At 42.2% G+C, this 24,295-nt stretch overlaps 3 protein-coding genes and 1 long non-coding RNA gene across 4 annotated transcripts in view; 1 reads left to right on the top strand and 3 right to left on the bottom strand.

Moving 5' to 3' along the window:
- LOC146492914 (uncharacterized) overlaps positions 1 to 24,295 on the bottom strand; it is a 236,268-nt gene that overhangs the window by 115,207 nt on the left and 96,766 nt on the right. The window lies entirely within an intron of this gene.
- LOC146492915 (interferon-induced very large GTPase 1-like) overlaps positions 1 to 24,295 on the bottom strand; it is a 171,159-nt gene that overhangs the window by 63,970 nt on the left and 82,894 nt on the right. The gene's annotated exons all lie outside the window — the stretch shown is intronic.
- Positions 12,320 to 16,203, bottom strand: LOC146492920 (uncharacterized). Its single transcript, XM_085147766.1, has one exon. It carries the CDS (start codon positions 15,633 to 15,635, stop codon positions 13,449 to 13,451), a length of 2,187 nt encoding a protein of 728 aa, XP_085003892.1. The 5' UTR covers positions 15,636 to 16,203; the 3' UTR covers positions 12,320 to 13,448.
- LOC146492913 (interferon-induced very large GTPase 1-like) overlaps positions 23,123 to 24,295 on the top strand; it is a 125,308-nt gene continuing 124,135 nt past the window's right edge. Inside the window, exons 1-2 of the mRNA XM_085147530.1 lie at positions 23,123 to 23,227; positions 23,555 to 23,614. Coding sequence (XP_085003656.1) covers positions 23,584 to 23,614 — 31 coding nt within the window. The 5' untranslated portion in view covers positions 23,123 to 23,227; positions 23,555 to 23,583. The remainder of the gene's footprint in view (positions 23,228 to 23,554; positions 23,615 to 24,295) is intronic.

Below are 24,295 nucleotides of genomic sequence, written 5' to 3'. Positions count from 1 at the left end.
GTTTTGTTATGTAGACGGCGAGGAGCAAAGAGGGATGGACCTTCCCCAGTCTGAATGAGATTAAGACTGAACAATAACTGAGCCTGAAGAAGATTTTCACACACATGCAGCTTGACCGTTAAGAATGTGTATTTGTGTGTCGTTTTGTTTGTGTCCCGTGTGCATATTTATATTGTGCCTTTAACCATCATCTGTCTGCTTAATCTCAAAGGGAAATATCTTTTTATGTTTGATACATGCATCTCTGCATTGTTATTATCCAAAGTGTTATTTTACTTTATTTTTATCTCAATACTTTTTAAGTACTGTCGAGATTTTCTTTTGTTACTGAGTTTGACTTTTTTGACTTGATTGTTCTGTCTGCACTGCAACTGAAAGGTCTGGTAGAAAACTCCACATGCACTGCGGCTCAGTGTTTAAAGAAATTTAAAGTTTGGCGTTCAGATGTTTTCCTCCTTCAGACGAGGAGAATTTTTTTTTCTTTTGCTGTGAAACATTTAGCATCGCTTAGACAATCACAATCCCCGATGTTTGGTATTTTTATTTTTTATGGCAGGTCAGAAGGTGAAAGCAGCTGGAACAAAGCGTGCTCGTTCTGTCATTCAGTTACTACCTTAGTGAATCCAAGGGAGAGCGAGCAGTCCTCAAACAGAAAACTGAGACCTTTGCATCTGTTCAGCTTATTGAATGTTTATTTCTTTACTTTGTCTGCATGTCACGTCTGTTTTGAAGTATATTATCATGGCCGTACATAATGACCATGAAATGTTTAAGGGACTATAATCTTAGATTTTCTTTTTTTTATGCCAAATATTGCTGTTATTCAAAAGCTGTTTATTTTATATATATTTCATCTCATTTTCTGACATGTGAGGCTGTTTGCGGTCACATAGAGAGCCTGAAACTCAACACTATCATAATAATCAATGCTAATTATTTAATGACAGTAATCACTATTTGCTCCCAACAGCCCTGTGAGGTTTTCCTGTGTAAGACAATATAATGTAAATACATTTTAAAGGTTTCAGACTCAAGTTTGTGTGTTTTATTTCATTCAAAATGGGGGAAAATTAAAAAGAAATGTATCTGCAAATATAGACCAGAAGACAGTAGATTATAGTAGTAGAAATATTTAGATTAAATATAACCTTAAAGTTAGATTCCGGTGTAGTCGGCTTTCTAATGAGAATGGGAAGTAGTCTTTTTGGTTTCTCTATTATAAGATTAATATAACTGTACCAGCCATTGCTCACTTGTGTCCACACAGGCCCAAGAAATGCTTACCTGAAGTTTAAAATAAATACTACAGTTTGGCCCATAATTCTTCGGACAAAGATGCAGTTTTTCTAGTTTTGCTTCTTTACACCAACACAGTGGATTTTCATTCCAGCAACATCTACTGATTGAAGTGCAGATTTTCAGAACTTCAGATTCAGTTTTACAAGTTGAATCATTGACTGAAGATCAGTTTCGCGGCCAGGTTCCCTTTTAATTCCATGATAAATAAATATCACCTCCACCCCTCTTCTCTCTACACATTACTTATTTCATTCATCTTCCCTTCACCGCTCTACTCTCCCCACCTCCCTTTTATCTTTCCTCCATCCTTCTCTTCACTTACTTTGGTTACCCATCATTCTTTTGCTTCATTTCTCCCACCCTCCTTGCCCTTCTCTTCATTCTATATCCAAAGCCCCTCCTCTTTGAGGTTTTCAGGGGACACCCAGTTGGGAAAAGACCCCAAGGTACAACTGGATATATGTAACCTGGTCCTGAAATAACTTAGGATCCTCTGGGTGAAACTGCAAAATGCTCCTGAGGAAAATTAAAATATCTGGAATATGTTGCTTACACTGCTGCCACCATCAACAGACTTCAATTTCACAAAATAAAACTAAATAAAATAAAACTTAACAACTGTGGCATGAATGTAAAACACTCTTTCAAATAGTTACTTGAATCTTTTTGTTACTCGGGTTCAATGGAGGTCTAAACTTACTACTTATTACTTAAGAAAGAAGAGGACGCGTCTATCCTGGGACAGGATGTTAATGTGGTGGATTACAAATACCCAGGCTGAGTGACAACATTTATTTAAAAGGTTTCAGGACTTAAGTAAATTGACTGTTGTTTTTGTTTCTTGTTCCTGCAGAAATGGAAAAAAAATGCCAATGAACCTGATTATCAGGTGTCACAGTTTCCATCTTTTTAGAGTTTCTGTTGCATATGAATAAATAATACAGAAACCACACAATCTAAAATCTGCAATTGCAATGATCAAGGCTAAAGCAAGAGATGAAATAATAGTTTTCCCTCTTCCAAACATGGATTCCAAACAATCCTATATTCAATTCAATTCAATTCAATTTTATTTATATAGCGCCAAATCACAACAAATGTCACCTCAAGGCGCTTCATAGATACAGAGAAAAGCCCAACAATCATATGACCCCCTATGAGCAAGCACTTTGGCGACAGTGGGAAGGAAAAACTCCCTTTAACAGGAAGAAACCTCCGACAGAACCAGGCTCAGGGAGGGGCGGGGCCATCTGCTGCGACCGGTTGGGGTGAGAGAAGGAAGACAGGATAAAGACATGCTGCTATATGCCAGTATCTATTTGTTAGAAAGTTTCCCTTATGAAGTGAGACACACAGGAAGCAATAGTATACACAGTGAACGTCTGTGCAAGTGCCCATGAGTTTCATTTATACACTTCTTCCATCATTATCTTGGAAACAGATATGTGTGTGACGCTCTTACAGAGAAATAATTCATCTACATGGTGTGCTAGTACATAATTCAAGATTCAAAAAGGTTTATTGTCATGACTGAACTGAAATATTGTTTCTCACCAGCCTCTACAGTACAACAATCAGTAAAAAATGAAAATACATTATAACAATTAGGCAGCAGCTTACCGAGACACTCAGTAAACTCAGGTGTAAACAACCACACTGATTCAGCAAGCAGCAGTCCTCTCACAGAGAGGGATTAATAATGCTAATAGTGCTTGGATAACAGATGGCAGAGCAGCCACAACAAGGCTTTGGAGAAAGACTGATTAGCTGTACAAGGAGACAGACAGAGAGACAGATTCCCTCAGCTTACTGCAAAGTGTCTATTACTATTTCAGACTTTATTGCCAAGTCTTTCCAAAACCTACACAACCCTTGTAAACCTCTGGTCACAGATCCATCAGAAGCAGTGTAGTTCGTTAATTTGAAGCCAGACATTATTTTTATCCCAGCCTGAGCTGGGTCAAGGAGACCAGTCAGACGAACAACTAGGGCTGCAGCTCTTGGTTATTTTTGTAATTGAGTAATCTGTTGATTATGCCATATTAAAATACACTTTTTAAACAAAACATTGGCTTAAATGCAATACTATATAAATACTCTCAAGTATTGTTTGACAGTTATTTCCAGTTATTTCTAGGATGGCATAGATTTGGTGTGGGTTCATATTTATTAGTTCCCATCCAACTACTGGCCAATAACCTGCCTCAGTACTACAAGGACAATCCTGTTAGGCATCATAGTGTGTAAGATGAACAGGCTCATGGCTCAATACATGAGCAGAGCACAGAAAGGAATTGGCAGGAATACCAGAGGAGTGAAACACCAGCTACTGGTAGACAGAGCAGTCGCCCGAGACTGCAAAGCAAGAATGACCAACCTGTGCACTGCCTGGATTGATTACAAGAAGGCCTGTGAGGCCAGGACCTCAATGGAGATGTGGCGTACAACAAAAGAGGCCAACTTCAAGCCAATAACACAGGTCGCCATCAATTGAGGGATCTACCAAGCAGATGCTCTGTCCCCACTGCTGTCCTGCATAGGCCTGAACCCCCTCGGTGAGATCATTAACAAGACTGGCTATGGATACCGACTACGGAATGGAGCAGTTGTCAGCCACCTCCTGTACATGGATGACATCAAGCTGTATACCAAGAGTGAACAAAACATCGATTCACTGATCCACACCACCAGGATATACAGCAAGGACATTCGGACTGGAGAAATGGATGGTAACAAAGAGAGGGAAGGTAGTCAGAACTGAGGGGATCAAACTACCAGAAGGCAACATTGCAGACATCAAGGACAGCTACAGGTACCTGGGAATCCCACAGACAAATGGGAATCACGAAGTGGCCGCTAGGAAAGCTGCAACCACGAAGTACCTGCAGAGGGTCAGGCAAGTCCCGAGGAGTCGGCTGAATGGTAAGAACAATATCTGGGCTATCAACACCTACGCCCTGCCTATGATCAGGTAGCCTGCTGGGATTGAATCATGTTCTTTTTACTCTTTTACTGGATAGAGAAAACGCAACTCAGTGTGGTCAAAGCTTTTCAATCATTCTTTTATTTATTCATTTCCGGAAAAGGACATATGCAGGGCTAAGCATCTGCAGATCTAAAGCATTACAAGCATATCACCTATCTTATAATCTGCTTGCTTCTCCTCTACTAAACCGTCACTTGATCTATTTCAATACTGCCCTATAGCTGCAAAAAAGTCTGCACCTTAGCTCCTCGTTATTTTGAACTTACTGCTGTTGATGTAGTGCTGACGCTGGAAGCCATTGAAAAGAGGGAAAAAGAAAAGCCAGCTGGGCTTTAAAGAGTGTCTCTTGAAGCATGAAACTGTGTTAATATGGCAAGCCATTAGTGCTAAAAATTGCCACTTTTTACGTCATTCGGATGGCGCCCTGAACACACCATCCGAGTGACGTAAAAAGCGGCGTTTGTCGGAAAAGAACGCCGTTTTTTTTTTGGCGTTTTGAATAATTGACTGCGTTTTTTACGACATTTCTTAACCAAACGGGTTAGAAAAGTGGCGATTTTTGGCACTAATGGCTTGCCATACTTTTCTATTGACTTTACATGTAAACCTGACGCTCTGTTCGCGTCTATTGCGTTCGGTGTGAACACACCGTTAGAGTGTTTGAGCAAACAACTCCTCTGTCGAAGTACCTGTCCAGCCAAAGGGGATGGACATTCTCTCTGCCCATCATATGGTGACTGCCATACGATAGCCTCAAAAGTATCACCAGGGACTTTCCAACTGTGAAGGCAGCTGCAGACACATTTTTGAAACAGACAAATCAAAAACTAGAGGAGAGGGAGAACAACACAGACATGGAAGTGGAGGCTGAACTACCTGAAAAGAGAGCCAAGAAGAGAAAAGGCGTGGCCGGAGAGATGCCTGAGGATGAGTTACAAATCAATGCTGAGAAATCATATGAGGTGAAAGTGCACAACATCATCCTGGACACAGTTATTGAAGCAATCCACAGACGATTTGTCATACATGGCCCTCTTCTTGATTTGGCATGGTTGGACCCCAGGAAGTTTAGCCAGGTCGGAACAGTTTCTCTTCCAAGTAATGCATTTCAAAACCTCAGCACTACTTACTTTCGACAGCAGGGCTACAGTTAATAACCTTCAGTCAGAACTGAAATGTTTTCTGAACAGTGGAAAAGGCTTAAGACATCACATGTAGATGACTACAGGACAAAAACAGCAAAGGACAGATCTGAAGAGTGGGATGAAGAAAGTGAAATTGTGACCAAAAGCTGTGGTCCTTGCAAAAATTGCCCACTGTGCTGCTATCAAATACTCAGGTGGTTCAACATGCTGTCTGATGCCTATTGTCTCCTTGGGCTGGCATACAAGTCCTGCTGACCCTCTCCCTCACTCAGGTTGCCTGTGAAAGAACATTCTCTACACTCAAGTTCATTAAAAGCAGACTCCGAAGCAGCCTGTGTGCAAACAAGCTGGAGATATTTATGCTGATGGCCACTGAAAAGGACATTCTCATGTCATTGGACTCTGACATGGTCATTGTGATCACAGGTTAAAGCTATTCTGTTATACCTGTATGCAAAAAATACACTGCATCAAAAATATTTCATAGGTCAGCAATACTGATCAATCTAATAAACTTAAACCTACTCCATCCTCCCAATTCTGGTATTTTAACCCTTTAAGACCTACCATAGAACCAAGTCCGCCAGAGCTTATATTATATTTTTACATGTTGTAGTGCCATTTTTGGGAGCATTTCAAGTTGATATACATCAATACAACCATTATAGCCCAAATTTAAATAATATGTCTGCATTAAGTGCATAGTAATTACATAAATTGCAAAAAAGTGCAATAAAATTAAATAATAAAAATGTAAAATCGTTTTTGTTTTTTTGTAACATATATTTCTAGTTAGAGAAATTTAAGAGGCTTATCCCTCAAAACTGTAAATACAAAAAAGTTGCACAACATAGTTTCCCACCACAGGAAATTTATTTTAAGTGTTTTCATAGTTTTATTTTTGAAATACACCAATTTTTATATACTGCAGGAAAAAAGGAAAATAAATATTATAATGCAAATTTGCAAAAAAGCAGCATATGCATCAAAATAAACTATTTCCAGCAGTGCAATATGAGTCCTAAGCATCCCAGAAACGACACAGAAAGTCATAAAGTCAAACATAACTTTTAAAAAATAGGCTCATAAGGCCCTGATGGTAAAAAACTAAAAAAAACTACATTTCCGCAAAATGACGCCACTTCCGGTTTCGGGCAGGACATGGCGGACATGCGATAGTTCGCGCTGATGGACGTGGGAAGTGTTACAAACAGCTGATCGGATCGGCGAACCGTGTTTCTGGAATATTATGTTTTTGTTGCTGCAAGTGCTTTTTATGCAGTTTTTGCAAAGCTATATGTGAAAGGAAACTGTGACTTAGAACAAGCTGATGGTATACGATGTAAGTACAACTCCTCCGGTTTCATATGCAAAAAAAATTATTGCGCTAGCTTACGTGGTTGCAGAGCTACCGGGATTTAAAAATAGTTGCACAAAACGGAGCGTGCCCACTCCGACCTGCTTTAAAGGGTTAAAGAGTAAGCAATCTAACTAATAGGGTTGCAAACTCCCAGCAAAAAATAGGGAACCACCCCCCACCTCATGATGCGTAATCAACGTAATCAACTTTAATTTGATGCAGGGTGAAAAAAATGCACAGAAATCAGTTATTTTTCAAGAATAATTAAATAGATTCAACATCTTTCTTCAACAGAACTACAGACTGCACAGATGGTATCTTCCCAAAGGAAAAAGTACTATAGCTTACTAGGGTATATTAGACTTAACAGTTACTATATACAGTAATGGACTTCTATATATTTTACATCAGATTAAAACTTTGGGTGTAAGATTCAGATAATTATTTATTAAAAGCTAGACATTTTAAATGAGAATAAGAAAGAAAAGTATGTCTTTGTGCCCCCCTTTTCCCTGTTCAGGCCCCCCTGGCTAAACCTTGCTAGATCCGCCCCTGCACAGTTACCAGCTGTCAGCTAAGTAGAAAAAGATCCTGGTGTTGAAAGTAATATTAAATAAATTCTAACAACAGCTTATCAAGCTTAAACGTGCTGCTGTTGTTCAGCCGCTGGTTTCCTCTTTCTGGCACGAAGTGGGCCAAAAACAAACGAGAGACGGACTCGGACAGAAAAGCTGATCAGCTGATCATTAAGCAGTTTCATGATTGAAGTAGCAGCAGGAGAGGGAGGGAGAGAGAGAAGAGCCAGAAGCTCCATATATCGGTTGTTAAGCTTAATGCTGGAATGCTTTACAAACATTCAGAGATGAACTTACACACTTGCTTTACTTCTCTGTGGAATAACTTTCTCTGAGATGAAATGCCAGTTTGGTAGCTCCATATACTCAACCAGACCTCCACAGGTCTGGCATGCCACTGCCACTCTATCACGTGAGGCACACTGCTCCAACCTGCTACGGTTATGAGCCGAGTTATGCCATGTCACAAGTTTTGTGAGGTGCTTTTTTGATATTTAATGGATCGGATTACATTTTTTATTTCTCTCCGATATCATCCAGTAATTTAGGTCAGTATCGGACTGATACCGATACTAATATCGGATCGGTCCATCTCTAGTCCTTTCACTTGTTTCCTGTTTTTCAGGGTCCCATATAATTTCTTCAGAAGTAAGTACTCTATATGATGCCAGTATTTTCCCATATTTTCTAGATACTGTACCAGTACTGTGTGTAAAATGCCATCAAAAACTCAATTAAGTGTTATTCTTATTCTTCTTTCTCACCTTTCTTTCTCTGTCTCCTTTCATTTTTAAAGGTTGCTGTGTTAAAAAAAAATTATTGTGCTACCATGCTTTTTTGTATTGTTTTGGTAAATAAAGAGTTTATGAAAAATATCCCTAAATCTGTCATTTATTAATTTTAATATTAATTAATGATCATGTCTCATCTCTAGTGTTCTTGGTCTTAATTTAAGGTTTCTACCATGTGTTGTAGATAGTTCAGGAGGTTAACTCAACCAAGCAGTTTTTGTTTCCGCTATGTACTGTTTAGAATCCAGAATAGGGAGAATGGTGTAGGTTTAAGTTTATTAGTTTTAGGTTATTAGGTCTCTAGTCAAAATACCCGGGCTGATTTCTTGTCCCAGTCCAGCCCTGTTTTAGGTTGATATCAAATGCTTAAAAGACGGAGAAGTTGTTTAACACTAACAATATTATTGCAAAAGTATTGCAAAACTTTATAACCATCAGATATCTACAGCAGATGCCACGTCTGCTCCTCACAAACGTCTCCCAACTGCCCTAAACAAATAGGACATGTGATAAGAGGTAAAACGACCTTTGGATCGCTGCATGCATACGACTTTCAAATGTGTGATATTGAAAGCAAAAGTGAAAGAATGATTCAGTTTAATTTACATAGTGCTATTTCACAATAAGAATGACCTTGGATCACTCTATATTGGAAGGTAACCCTAGTTAACTCTACAATGTTAGAGTGAGTACCACAAAATTCAGATGATCCTCTGTGAGCAACACTTGGTGACAGCGGGAAGGAGAAAATCCCTTTAAACAAGAAAGGACCAGGTGGCCCAGGCTCAGGGAGGGGAGACAAGTTGTTAGGGGTGGTGGTGGGGAAAGACAATATTGTCAAATTTAATGGAATGCATTACTGTTATATAAACACTTAGGTTGTGAAATAACTGGAGTGAAGAAGCATTATATTATTATTCAGCATAATTGTATAAAAGGAGAAACCATGTCACTTAGAAGAAAGTTTTGCATACTTTTGCTTCCTCTGAGGATCTTTGATTGTAAATCTGCAGGACTGCCACTGGTTACCTGAATTGTTGCTTTAATCTTGAAAATGGCTGCACCTGATTAACATCACTCTGACACTACCCAACACAAACCAGACAGTTACTGGCCAGTTGTTTCCTACTAAGCTGCAACCACTGTAAAACTCTGCATTAACAAAACAATGTTGTATTTTTAACTGGCAGTCTTATTAAAATTGTGGTCTTGCAGAAAAGCTAAATGTGTTAATGTGTATTTTCATCCAGACTGACAATTGGGACATTGAATGTCACCTCTCCGATGGGGAGGGGGCCTGAGATTGTCTAAATTGGAGTCTGTTTTATACCAAATGCAGAAAAAAATGTTTTAAGAAAGCAATTAAGTTCATGTTCCAAAAAATATGATTGCTTGCAGGACACCAGGAGAGATGAGTCCTCCGTCACAGATGGTGTGGTCAGTGAAGATGGTCGCCTGCAGGTTCAAGCTCATTGCATCTCCAACCCACATCCACTGCCACTGTACCTAAGGGAAGTTAGAGGCTTTCTTCTGAACTTACATTTGGATCACCTAAATCAATGACAGTCATTCAGGCAGTAATGCCTGGACTGGAAACAAGCCATCCTTAAAATATTACAACATTCCAACTCTTGCGTTGGAATGAAAAACAAATGTGGTGTTTAAATCAGAGACTGCATTTGTGACAGAACAATAACTATATTTTATTTTGATCATATAAGTAATGTAAGTACAAAACAAACTTGAGGTAGGCCTAAACTTATTTTCAGAATAATTACATCTGAGACTTTGTTTCATTGTAAGATTATAACAGTGATGGCAATATAATTGTTTCTTGTTCAGCAGAACAGTGTCCAGTATGTTGGCTGTTATACTTTTTTGCATTTGAAAATAAAAGTTAAGCTGATTTTAAAATCATTACAAAAAGTTTTGTTAATTGTTTTAATCATATTCAGGTTACCACAAATTGTTTTTTCATTTAGTTGAACTTGAAATGTCAGTAGGTAAACAATTAGTATTGTACAGTCAGAAATATTAAGTTATTCTTAATACTGCAGACTTGCAATGAATAAGTTGTCCTAACAGTCATCTTAAGTAAGCTTGACTTAGTTTTTTTGAGGCAACGAGTTTCCTTAGTTTTTTTGACTTCTAGGAACTAATGAGGTTGTACGGTGTACTCAAAATGAGTAAGTTGCCCTAACTTGGTCATCTTAAGTAAACTTGATCCAATTTTTTTGAGTTCTGGGAACAAATGAGCTTGTACAGAGTACTCAAAATAAATAAGTTGTCCTAATTTAGTCATTTTTAGCTAAGCTTTACTCATTTTTTTTGAGGCAACAAGTTTCCTTAGTTTTTTTGAGTTCTGGGAACTAATGAGATTTTACAGTGCTTTTTGTTTCCGCTATGTACTGTTTAGAATCCACAATAGGGAGAATGGTGTAGGTTTAAGTTTATTAGATTGATGTATATATACCAACAAGGCAGTGTACATCAAAGCGGTTGTTTTCATTCAAAGGCTTTATGGCTTTTCCTATAATGCCTGGTGGGCTGGTCTCTAGTCAAAATACCCGGGCTGATTTCTTGTCCCAGTCCAGCCCTGTTTTAGGTTGATATCAAATGCTTAAAAGACGGAGAAGTTGTTTAACACTAACAATATTATTGCAAAAGTATTGCAAAACTTTATAACCATCAGATATCTACAGCAGATACCACGTCTGCTCCTCACAAACGTCTCCCAACTGCTCTAAACAAATAGGACATGACATGAGAGGTAAAACGACCTTTGGATCGCTGCATGCATACGACTTTCAAATGTGTGATATTGAAAGCAAAAGTAAAAGAATGATTCAGTTTAATTTACATAGTGCTATTTCACAATAAGAATGACCTTGGATCACTCTATATTGGAAGGTAACCAAGTGTTGTTCTTCCTTCAGCCCAAAGATCAAAGATTTGGGAGATTCAACACCTACTAAACTGCAATCACTGTAAAACTCTGCATTAACAATATAATGTTGTACTTTTAACTGGTAGTCTTATTAAAATTGTGGTCTGGCAGAAAGTCTAAATGTGTTAATGTATATTTTCAGGTCCAATTCAGATCAATACTGTGCAGGTATTCTCAGTCCAGAGCAAAGTGGCGGTTGTTCTGGAGGCCCTGTCTATGAAAAGTCTATGAAAACAACAGCACTGAGACTTGGACAGCATCTGATATAAACTAAGTATAGTAAAGAAATTAATATGCAGTTCACTATAGTTAAAGTACCAATGTTAAAGGGTATTGGAGGATCATACATAAGAACTCATTTACAACAGGTATCTACAGCAGATGCCACGTCTGCTCCTCACAAACGTCTCCCAACTGCTCTAAACAAATAGGACATGACATGAGAGGTAAAACGACCTTTGGATCGCTGCATGCATATGACTTTCAAATGTGTGATATTGAAAGCAAAAGTGAAAGAATGATTCAGTTTAATTTACATAGTGCTATTTCACAATAAGAATGACCTTGGATCACTCTATATTGGAAGGTAACCCTAGTTAACTCACAATGTTAGAGTGAGTACCACAAAATTCAGATGATCCTCTGTGAGCAACACTTGGTGACAGCGGGAAGGAGAAAATCCCTTTAAACAAGAAAGGACCAGGTGGCCCAGGCTCAGGGAGGGAAGACAAGTTGTTAGGGGTGGTGGTGGGGAAAGACAATATTGTCAAATTTAATGGAATGCATTACTGTTATATAAACACTTAGGTTGTGAAATAACTGGAGTGAAGAAGAAGCATTATATTATTATTCAGCATAATTGTATAAAAGGAGAAACCATGTCACTTAGAAGAAAGTTTTGCATACTTTTGCTTCCTCTGAGGATCTTTGATTGTAAATCTGCAGGACTGCCACTGGTTACCTGAATTGTTGCTTTAATCTTGAAAATGGCTGCACCTGATTAACATCACTCTGAGACTACCCAACACAAACCAGACAGTTACTGGCCAATTGTTTCCTACTAAGCTGCAATCAGTGGCGGTTCTAGCCTGTTTGGTGCCCTGGGCGAACAATCCCTCTGGCGCCCCCCCTAACAAACATAAACAGACGTTTTCACTATCCCTACTAATTGATGTTATCTTGTTGTAGCTCTGTTGTGGTCAGTGCTACCCTCTATGCTGTTGCATGCTGGGGCAGCATGTTGAGGGTCACAGATGCCAACAGACTAAATTAACTGATCCACAAGGCCAGTAATGTTGTGGGGATGGAGCTGGACTCCGTTAGGGTGGTGTCTGAGAGGTAGATGTTGTCCAAGATAAAGACAATGTTGGATAATACCTCCCACCCACTCCATAACATGCTGGCTAGTCACAGAAGCACGTTCAGTGAGAGACTGAGATTACCAAAAAGCACCACTGATCGACACTGGAAATCATTCCTGCCTGTGGCCATCTCCCTGTACAACTCCTCCATCTAACACACTGTGAACACTGCAATAGTTACATCCTTTTTACACACACTCTTTTCTACTCTGGAATATTCTTGTCAATTTTCTTGATATTTATTTATAATCCCCTCTGTTAATCCTTGATATTTAATTGAGTGATCTGTATGTATTTGTCACGGCTGGCGGGGTGAGCCGTGTGGTGTGGAGGAAAAGGAGGACCCAAAATGCAGACAGCCGATATGATGAGATGAGTGAGGGTTTAATTTACAGTGCACAAATAACAGAACTGAGGGCAGGACAGAACATAAACCTAAACTGGGTGAGCTAAATAACAAACCAGAGATCATACGAACGGGGTGAGTGGCAGAGAGACGCAGACGAGGAACAGGACACCATGAAACACAGACGAGCCGACAACGAACACAGACCGACACCCACTATAAATACACACACCAGGTAATCAGGAAATGGCACACAGGAGGGGACACAGCTGGAACTAATGGACATAACGAGACACAACCCTACAAAGTAAAACAGGAAACACACAGACTGTTTTACATAACAACACGAGGACATGAACAGAGCACTGAGGGAGACGCAGGTAGGGAAGATAAACACAACCAAACACCAACAACCAATACAAGATCAGAAATAAACTAGAAAGTGATAATCATCAACTGAAAGCGCTGGGTCACCGACCCAGGACCATGACAGTACCCCCCCTCCAAGGGCTGGCTCCAGACAGCCCAAAACAAAAACAGACGACCAACCCAGGGCGGGCGGCGGGGGTCCAGGACGGAGGGACCACAACCAAACAAAAAACAAGCTCCAGAGGGCCAAACGAATTGTCCAAAACACATCACACACTGGAGTTCCCGAACAGGGTCCCAAAACAAAGTTCAGGAGGCCGCCCCGGAGGCTGACAACTCAGGTCCAAAAGCCGACCGCGCGGGAGGCAGCGGCGGCGAAGTGGAAACAGTTCAGGCGGCCGACCGTGCGGACAGCAACGGCGGCGACGGGGAAACAGTTCAGGCGGCCGACCGTGCGGACAGCAACGGCGGCGAAACAGGTCCGGAGGCCGGCCACGCGGAAGATAGCGGCGGCGTTTGGGAGGACGTCCATAGCGACGATGACGCCCAACAAGCGGCCTGGCAGATGACCGCCGATGTCGAGGCGGCAGTTTGGGACCTGAAGGTCGCGTGGCCCCTGCAGCACCAGACGAGGCGGAAGCTGAGGCTGGACCAGACGAGGCGGAAGCTGAGGCTGGACCAGGCGAGGCGGAAGCAGAGGCTGGACCAGGCGAGGCGGAAGCAGAGGCTGGACCAGGCGAGGCGGAAGCAGAGGCTGGACCAGGCGAAGCGGATGCAGAGGCTGGACCAGGCGAAGCGGATGCAGAGGCTGGACCAGGCGAAGCGGATGCAGAGGCTGGACCAGGCGAAGCGGATGCAGAGGCTGGACCAGGCGAAGCTGTTGCAGAGGCTGGACCAGGCGAAGCTGTTGCAGAGGCTGGACCAGGCGAAGCTGATGCTGCAGCTGGCGAGGATGAAGACACGGAGGCTGCAGCTGGCGAGGATGAAGACACGGAGGCTGCAGCTGGCGAGGATGAAGACACGGAGGCTGCCGGCGGTGTGGATGAAGCGGCAGCCGGCGAGGATGATGAGGCTGCAGCTGGCGGCTGGACGGGCTCCTCGGGCCCTCCAGCTGACGAGGCAGAAGACTGGACGGGCTCCTCGGGCCCTCCAGCGGACGAGACAGGAGGCTGGACGGGCTCCTCGGGCCCCCCAGCGAAAACAGTCTCGGGACCAGCGGGCACAGGGGCCCCTGGCAGGCGCAGAACAGAACCAGCAGGCGCGGGGACCTCTGGCAGGCGCAGAACAGAACCAGCAGGCGCACGGGCCTCTGGCAGGAACAGAACAGAACCAGCAGGCGCACGGGCCTCTGGCAGGAACAGATCAGAACCAGCAGGCGCACAGGCCTCTGGCCGGAACGGATCAGAACCAGCAGGCGCACGGGCCTCTGGCCGGAACGGATCAGAACCAGCAGGCGCACGGGCCTCTGGCAGGAACAGATCAGAACCAGCAGGCACGGTGGCCTCTGGCAAACACAAAGCCGACTGCGGCTGCACCGAGCATTGACTCAGCTCAGGCAGCGACAGCCGGGTGCAGTCCTCAGCTGGCTTCTTTACCTCCAGGGGTCCAGAGTCTGCTGGGGGCTGAAACCCAGCCTCTGGGGAGGCCCTGGAGTGCGTCTCAGTCTCAGAACTGGCCAGCTCTTGAGGAACGTTTGCAGGATTGTTTGGTGTGTCTCTCTGCAAAAAATACGTAATAGAAAAAGAGTCCAAAACGGGGGGCACAGACGCAGCCTCCCGTACAGAGGGAGTCGGTGAAGATGGCATAGATGACTGGGCTAGTGGGGATACCGGGGACCGAGCTGAATGCTGCTGTGCAGCTAAACGAGCTTGCGGCTGTGCAGCTAAACGAGCTTGCGGCTGTGCAGCTAAACGAGCTTGGGACAGCTGAGCAGGAGAATGAACAGGCAACCAGCAGTTCTCCTTGTCATCTGCTGCACAAAACACAGCCCCTGAATAAACCGTCCCACAGTCCAAAACAGAAAAAGGGTCCGTCTCACTCACCACAGCCTGCAGTGCTATAGTCCTAATATCCAGCTGTGGGGTGACGCGCCGACGGCGCGATCGTCGCCTCCTCCCTGCGGACGGCTCCGGCGGGCCGGGCAAAACCTCCGGCGGGCCGGGCAAAACCTCCGGCGGGAGAAGCTGACGTGGCTGTTCCGGGGCGGCCGTAGTCCGCTGCTGCTGGACAAAGTCTGTGGATTCCCGAGCTTGCACCACCTCCCGGGCTTTACGCGGGTTGCGAATTAAGTCCGAAAGTCCCTCGAACTGGCAGAGGTAGGAATTCCCTTCCAGGATTGCCTCGATGGCTTTTAACCCCACCACTCTCGCACTTGCGTTGGTGGTGTGGGTTACCCAGTCCATCAGGCGTTGGATGCGTGCGAGGTCGCTCTCCCCAGACAAAGCTGCTGGATCCATCTTGTGGTCGGCTCGTACTGTCACGGCTGGCGGGGTGAGCCGTGTGGTGTGGAGGAAAAGGAGGACCCAAAATGCAGACAGCCGATATGATGAGATGAGTGAGGGTTTAATTTACAGTGCACAAATAACAGAACTGAGGGCAGGACAGAACATAAACCTAAACTGGGTGAGCTAAATAACAAACCAGAGATCATACGAACGGGGTGGGAGGCAGAGAGACGCAGACGAGGAACAGGACACCATGAAACACAGACGAGCCGACAACGAACACAGACCGACACCCACTATAAATACACACACCAGGTAATCAGGAAATGGCACACAGGAGGGGACACAGCTGGAACTAATGGACATAACGAGACACAACCCTACAAAGTAAAACAGGAAACACACAGACTGTTTTACATAACAACACGAGGACATGAACAGAGCACTGAGGGAGACGCAGGTAGGGAAGATAAACACAACCAAACACCAACAACCAATACAAGATCAGAAATAAACTAGAAAGTGATAATCATCAACTGAAAGCGCTGGGTCACCGACCCAGGACCATGACAGTATTAGTGCTATTTCTTAAATGTGTAAAATCTGTAACATAATGTATTACACAGTATTTGGAGTTTAGTCTGTTACTGTTACTATTTTTACCATTTCTTCTTGGAGCAACTGCAACCCACATAATTTCCTTAGGGATTAATAAAGTATTCTGAATATGATTCTGATTGTTTCAGGATATATGACCTGCCATTATCCAATGACACATCTGCTTACCTGTATCTTTTGCTCGTTTCTCCTCCTCTTCTTTTCTCTTTTTTCTAAACTGAGGACCTGATGGCTTTGAACTTTTCTTGTCCATCTTCCATTGGTTTTAATTTTGCACTCCAGTATGAACACAAATCCCCCAACTCGAGGATCACCACAACATAACCTAATAGACCTACACCGTAGTTCACAGATTCGCTTTGTCTAGGGTGTATTTCTGGGATTTCGCACAACCCAGGAATCAAATCATGAATACATAATGGGCTTGGATTTACATCATTATGAATGAAATGTGCTCTATTTGGAAGCAGCAGGCGCACCTCGCAAACGGATGAGTATGAGTAATTTTTTTTTTTTTTTTTGATGATGCCAGTGATGCCCCCCCCCCCCCCCCCCCCCACACACACACACACACACACACCATGCCGTCCCAGGCAACTGCCCATGTTGCCCGTATCAACAACCGCTACTGGCTGCAGGTCAGCTCAGTCCAGAGCAAAGTGGCTGTTGCTCTGGAGGCCCTGTATGAATCACTGGATGTGCACAAAGTATATGAAAACAACAGCACTGAGACATGAACAGCATCTGATATAACCCAAGTATGGTAAATAAATTAATATGCAGTTCACTATAGTTAAAAGTACCAATGTTAAAGGGTATTGGAGGATAATACATAAGAACCCATTTACAACAGATATCTACAGCAGATGCCACATCTGCTCCTCACAAACGTCTCCCAACTGCTCTAAAGAAATAGGACATGTAATAAGAGGTATAACGACCTTTGGATCACTGCATGCATACGTCTCTCAAATGTGTGATATTGAAAGCAAAAGTGAAAGAATGATTCAGTTTATTTTACATAGTGCTATTTCACAATAATAATGATCTTGGATCACTCTATATTGGAAGGTAACCCTAGTTAACTCACAATGTTAGAGTGAGTACCACAAAATTCAGATGATCCTCTGTGAGCAACACTTGGTGACAGCGGGAAGGAGAAAATCCCTTTAAACAAGAAAGGACCAGGTGGCCCAGGCTCAGGGAGGGGAGACAAGTTGTTAGGGGTGGTGGTGGGGAAAGACAGTGTGGGAAAGGGGATAAAATTTAATGGAATGCAGTACTGATATATAACTAAAATGTAGAAAAATATGTGTGTTGTTTCATTGGAGGAAACATGTAACTTCGGAGAAAGTTGTTGGCTTACTGATAACATCACTCACACACTGCCCACTACAAAGTAGGGGCAATCGTGGCTCAAGAGTTGGCAGTTCGTCTTGTAATCAGACCGACAGTTTCGGTCGTTGTGTCCTTGGGCAAGACACTTCACCCGTTGCCTACTGGTGGTGGTCAGAGGGCCTGGTGGCACCAGTGTCTGGCAGCCTCTACCTAAAATTCTTGCCATTCTTCTTTGCAAAACAGCTCCAGCTCAGTCAGATTAGATGGACAGCGTTTGTGAACAGCAGTTTTCAGATCTTGCCACAGATTGTCGATTGGATTTAGATCTGGACTTTGACTGGGCCATTCTAACACATGGATATGTTTTGTTTTAAACCATTCCATTGTTGCCCTGGCTTTATGTTTAGGGTTGTTGTCCTGCTTGAAGGTGAACCTCCGCCCCAGTCTCAAGTCTTTTGCAGACTCCAAGAGGTTTTCTTCCAAGATTGCCCTGCATTTGGCTCCATCCATCTTCCCATCAACTCTGACCAGCTTCCCTGTTCCCTGCCCTTTCCCAGAGCATGATGCTGCCACCACCATATTTGACAGTGGGGATGGTGTGTTCAGACTGATGTGCAGTGTTAGTTTTCCGCCACACATAGCGTTTTGCATTTTGGCCAAAAAGTTCCATTTTGGTCTCATCTGACCACAGCACCTTCTTCCACATGTTTGCTGTGTCCCCCACATGGCTTGTGTCAAACTGCAAACAGGACTTCTTATGGTTTTCTGTTAACAATGGCTTTCTTCTTGCCACTCTTCCATAAAGGCCAACTTTGTGCAGTGCACGACTAATAGTTGTCCTATGGACAGATTCCCCCACCTGAGCTGTAGATCTCTGCAGCTCGTCCAGAGTCACCATGGGCCTCTTGGCTGCATTTCTGATCAGCGCTCTCCTTGTTCGGCCTGTGAGTTTAGGTGGACGGCCTTGTCTTGGTAGGTTTACAGTTGTGCCATACTCCATTTCTGAATGATTGCTTGAACAGGGATGTTCAAGGCTTGGGAAATCTTTTTGTAGCCTAAGCCTGCTTTAAATTTCTCAATAACTTTATCCCTGACCTGTCTGGTGTGTTCTTTGGACTTTATTTGTAAAAAATGTTTGGAATCATGTATGATTTTCGTTCCACTTCTCACGTGTTCACCACTTTGTATTGGTCTTTCACGTGGAATTCCAACAAAATTGATTCATGTTTGTGGCTGTAATGTGACAAAATGTGGGAAAGTTCAAGGGGGCCGAATACTTCTCCACTGGGGCCACTGTAATACTTGTACCGAGGAAGGACTCAGGCAATTTTTATAAATCTTTGCTCATCAGCCAATTTCACTGACAGTCATGTACTTTGGTGGTATGAATTATGGGATAGACATTAAGCTCACTGTAAACCTGTTTTCCATTGCGTCAGTTTTGGAAATATTGACTTGGTGAAGATTTCATGCCATGTACTTTTCCTGATGCAGCCCATCCCAATCCTCACCCAATCTATGGGATTGGCACTAGAAGTACACTGGCTTCTTTTTATGTTGCAGGACTTATCACAGATAGTCATAAACTTTAAAAAGAATTATACATTTGGAATTTTCAAGAAACTGATTAGTTGCAAAGAAGACTACAGATTAAGCATAAAGTTTTTCAATGAGCTGTACACATTTTACCTACATCTATGTTCCTCTGGGGTCTATTTGAGCCCACTTTGTTTTAGCTATCTAAAGCATGTCTGTTTGTGTGTGTAACCTAAAATCCTTAGTCCTGCTGGTGCAGAAAATCCAGTCCACATGGGCAGTTTTTAAAAAATATCCCCATCCACATGTAAACACCAAAAACGATGTGAAACTCTGCCAAAATCCTAACAATGTAGAAATGTTGGCCAATAAGAAGTCTAGAATCCTGGGAGGGAAGAGTAAACAGGGTTTTGTGCCCTCACAAAATCTTAAGTGCTTCTGAAAAGTTTTTGTGTTTTTCTTGAAAGGCAGCTAATTTTGTGTTACTTTTCAAGTGCCTTCATCATTTCAAATGTTAGTTACTAAAAACATTTTTGCTTGTGTAGACTCACAACTTAGGAATTGACAAAATGCATACAAGCAAACGTACATTTAATAAAAATAAAAAAACCAATTATTTATTCAAAACCGAAGATGGCGCTGGCGTTGGGATTTTGGTTGTGAGAGTGTCTGTGTTGAATGTAGAAGCCACGTCTGAAGGTCACTCTGATGCCTCTGTCTTTCTAAATGGAGGGACAGTAACTGCGTGTGTATATGTAAGTCTGTAAAAACTGCTTACATATACACACGCAGCAACAGTATTTTGGTAAGATTAACATCAACAGTATTTTGTCTATATACGACACTCCAGAAATTAATCCCATATAAACAAGTACATCACAGCTTGACGTCAAAAAAGGTGCACACCTTTGACATTGCGTGACTAAATCTCTGTTTTCCTCGTCCATACGTAAATGCAAAAAAGAAGTTTTGGAAAATCTTGACCCTGGCAGGAGTTTCTTAAAAATCTCAGTTTTTAGTGACGCAAAACTCCATTTACCTGTGGACGAAAAGTCAAAACACATAGAAAAAGGTGTATTTTCAAAAATAGCCGTGTACATGTGGACATAGCCTGAGTACTTTGAAGTTGGTACATGAAAAAGGGGCGGGAAAACATTAGAGAATTTTGATACTTCCTGCAGAGTAGCTTGTATTGAAGGTATGTATGAGTGTGTTTGTGTGTGTGTTCTGTGTGTGTGACCTCCTATACTCAGACCTGCTGAATTAGAACCGATATTTCTCCGCAAGGACATTGACAGCTCATGCAAAATAAGGAAGGAGCCAACTTATAAAAGCTTCTATGACATCCTTCTATCTAAAACATTACTCTTGGTGCACTGAGTACTCTGCAATCTGTATGCTATCTAAAAAAATGTCCTCTGGGAAAAGCTTTACTGTTAATTAGGTTTTGGTACAACTCTTTGACAGTGAAAGTGACACAGAGGAGAATGTGTGAGAGACAGAGGATTGTGTTGAGGAGGACCCTCATTTAAGAATTCTCATCTGATGAGAATGAGAGTGTTAACCCTTCTGTTGTCTCTCAACAAACAGCAGACAATCCCTTCCAAAAATGGAAAGATGATATGGTCCCTTTCCCAACTCCTATAACAGGGTAAACTTAGTGCTGCTAATATTATCAAAACGGTTCCAGGCCCCACTAGATATGCAGTCAGCCATGTTAAGGACATCAAATAATTATTTGAGTTCCTCATGACACCATCTATTGAAAATAGTTTATTTCGGATGCCAAATTTAGACAGGATGTGTGGGTATGGGGACATTTGGAAAGACTTGGATGTAAGTGATTTGAAAGCCTACATTGTCTTGCTCATTTTGGCAGGAGTTTACAAGTCAAAAGGTGAAGCAACAGAAAACCTTTGGAATGCTGAGACTAGAAGGGCAATATTTCCAGCCACCATGACAAACTTGTGGCAATAAGGGGTGTGTGGGACAAGTGGGTGCAGCGTTTACCCCTGCTGTACAATCCAGGACCCCAAGTGAGTGCTTGGTTGCGTCTTATGCCTTGGTTGAGGAAGTGTTCAAAAGGAAGGTTACCATGTTGGGGACAATGAGAAAGAACAAGCCCGAGCTTTCTTCTGAACTTCTTGCTGTCAAGAACAGGAAGGTAACATCTTCAGTGTTTGTTTTCACTGAACAAGCAACTCTAGTCTCTTATTGCCCCAAGAAAGGGAAAAATGTCCTCCTGAGCAGGAGCACGATGCACAAAGCCCAAAGGGAGACAAAGCACAATGAGACAAAGGGAGGGGTGGACAACCTGGAGAAGGTCACAGCCACATACAGCAGCTCAGTAAAACCTCATATTGAGAGAGGGTGCCTTCTGAGAGCAGCAACAGCTGCAATAGACAAAGACAAACAGCCCAACTTCACAAATGGTACAAACTACGGGCAGGAAAAGTGACAGGTGCTAGGTCTTTCCCACCAGGAATGATTCTACGACTGGCATGACCTGTGCACAATGCAAGATATGTCTGCAAAGAGCATGCACACACTCTTTGCACATCCTGTGTACATTAGTGCAGACAAAAACTTGACTGTTGGAACATGGAACAGTTCTTGAGACTGAGCTAGTGGTAGCTGGGACACTGGAGACTGAGCTAGTAGCAGCTGGCGCTGCCACTAGCTCAGCGGGGCGAGCCGTGTGGAATTTATTAAAGGGACCCAAGATGCAGGCATTAGTGATGTGAGTGGGCTTTTATTGAGGACGAATCCAAACAGAAAAGGCAAAGGTGTGGAAAGGAACCAAGCAAAACCTAAACTGGAGAAAGCTAACAAAACACAGACCTGAAATGGCGAAGCAGGGAGACGTGGGTAGATGACACAGACTGAAGCAGGGAATGAACACAGATGACGGAGGGAGATAACGCAGACGAACCAGCAACAGAACCCTAACAAATGGCAAACCTTAACAAAAGACATAACAGAATAAACAAGAACATAGAATAATATAAAGAAACACAAAACAGAGTCATCAGACTCAGGACCATGACACTATTAGACACTTACATGGAGAAACTTTTTGAATACAAAACACACCACGGCTATCTATTCATGTCCATACTTACAGTCCTAAGTGAATACAAAACTAATATAGACCATTATAACGCTTAAAAGTGTTGGTGTCTCCCGCAGGGAAATTGTAAACACAGTTAAGGTGTCCATGAGTACAGTTTCCTTGACCATCAAAAGGCCCTCAGAAACTGGGGCTGCATTCTGCAGCTTTCTGCTATGCACTTAGTTGGTCAGGAGTTCATCCTACAAGAAGATAATGCCCCAAAGAATAAGTTCAAGCTATGCGTGGTATAGTAAAAGAAAGAACAAGATGGTAAGCTTGAAAACATGGAGTGGCCAGCAAAGTCTCAAGACTTAAACCCCATCAAGCTGCTTTGGGATGAACTTGGCAGAAGAGTGAAAGCAAAGCAACCTACAAGTGCTACACATTTCCAATATGGGAACTGCAACAGAGCTGGAAAGACATGTTTATGCGGAGACACCAAACTCCTTATGCTGCTTGTTATTAGGTTTTTGTTATTTTTTAAAATAAATATTTGTAAATAGTTCTTTTGTGTTATAATCCATGAGCCAGGTTTTAACAGAGAGAGAGAGATCAGTAACATTAGATGATATAGGTCTGCCCCTCATAAATCTCTCCTAACTACTCTCAACAAACAGAATATGACATGAGAAGTATAATGACCTTGGATTGCTGCATGACTTTCATATGTGTGACATCAAAAGAAAAAGTGAAAGAATAATTCACCTTTATTTACATCGGCCGTGACCTGCTTAGTCATTTCTTCACCACAAAGTCACATGGTTTCTGAGAAATCATAAGGTGAAGCTCACGATTATTCCTTTTAATCATTAAGGCACGTTTATGGACCCTAAACTCCTTATATCTCTCATAACATCTCCCATTGGTTGAAAGCAAGTGGGAGGAGTTTGTGAGGGGCAAAATTAGCGTCAAATGTTTCTGATTTCACTGTATATAAAGAACAGTGTCTGGTAGGATGTATAAGTAGGCAGCTGCATCTACAGAAACCAGAGCTCAGAAGGTGAGTTTATGCAAAAGAGAGAGAATACCTTGTAAAATCTGTCCATTGTACATATCAGTATGTAAAGATGAACTGGGTGGGAGAAGGGTCACTGTAAATCAGTGTAACATTTTTCATAGTCAGAATCTTTGAGATGATTCTTTAGCCTGAAGAAGATGAAAATTATGTGAATTGTAAGGTTTTTACTGTCTTCAGATCTCAGCAAATTTCAGCACCAGTGACAAGATGTGCAGTTATTTCTCTCCATCTGGTGCAGACAGAAACATAAATCTATTTCATTTATTTTATTTTCATCTTTGATTGACTACTTGGATGTATGATTCACAGATTTCCTGAAAAGATAAGAAGTCACTGAGATGGAGAACCGTGATGAAACTTCATTGGAAGGTGAGGAGAAGGAAACAAGAGCTCTGTCATTTCCTGTTGGGGTTGGTGTTGCTGTTGCTGTGATGTAAACATTTTCTGTTCCCATTTTCTCTCTGCTGCAATGCACAACAGGAGTTTTTTTTAAAAGTCAGCTGTAAACAGCTTGATTAGTTTTCATCTCAATCTCATTTCATTTCAATCTCTTTCAGTTAATAATAATAATAAAAGCGAATTAGTTAGGCGGGTGTCCTCTAAAACGCTCTGTCCAGATGAAAAGAATCAAAGAATTTAAAACAGTTTTCTTTTGTCTACATTTCAATTTTCAATTCAATTTATTTATAAAGCGCCAAATCACAGTCGCCTCAAGGCGCTTTTTATTGTAAGCTAAACTGTACAATAATACATGCAGAGAAAAACTGAACAATCATATGATCCCATATGAGCAAGTGCTTTGGCGACAGTGAGAAGGAAGAACTCAATATTTACAGGAAGAAAACTTTTAAAAGCCTAATTTTAAAAATATAGATAGTGTCAGCCTCCCAAATTTAAACTGGAGGCTGGTTCCACAGAAGAGGGGCCTGAAAGCTGAAGGCTCTCCCTCTGATTTTACTTTTAAATACTCTAGGAAACCCAAATAAAATAATGTACCATCCCACATAGCAGACAGGTCTGGACCGGATTTGGTGTCAAGCTGGCACTGCT

The sequence above is a fragment of the Neolamprologus multifasciatus genome, chromosome 22 (genome assembly GCF_963576455.1).
Source record: "Neolamprologus multifasciatus chromosome 22, fNeoMul1.2, whole genome shotgun sequence".
Classification (NCBI taxonomy): Eukaryota; Metazoa; Chordata; class Actinopteri; order Cichliformes; family Cichlidae; genus Neolamprologus; species Neolamprologus multifasciatus.
Note: the sequence above shows the minus strand (reverse complement) of the source record. Positions and strands in the feature narration are given on the sequence as shown.

Excerpts from the sequence above, each read along its gene's own strand:
- LOC146492920 (XM_085147766.1), bottom strand. The coding sequence starts at position 15,635 with ATGGATCCAGCAGCTTTGTCTGGGGAGAGCGACCTCGCACGCATCCAA.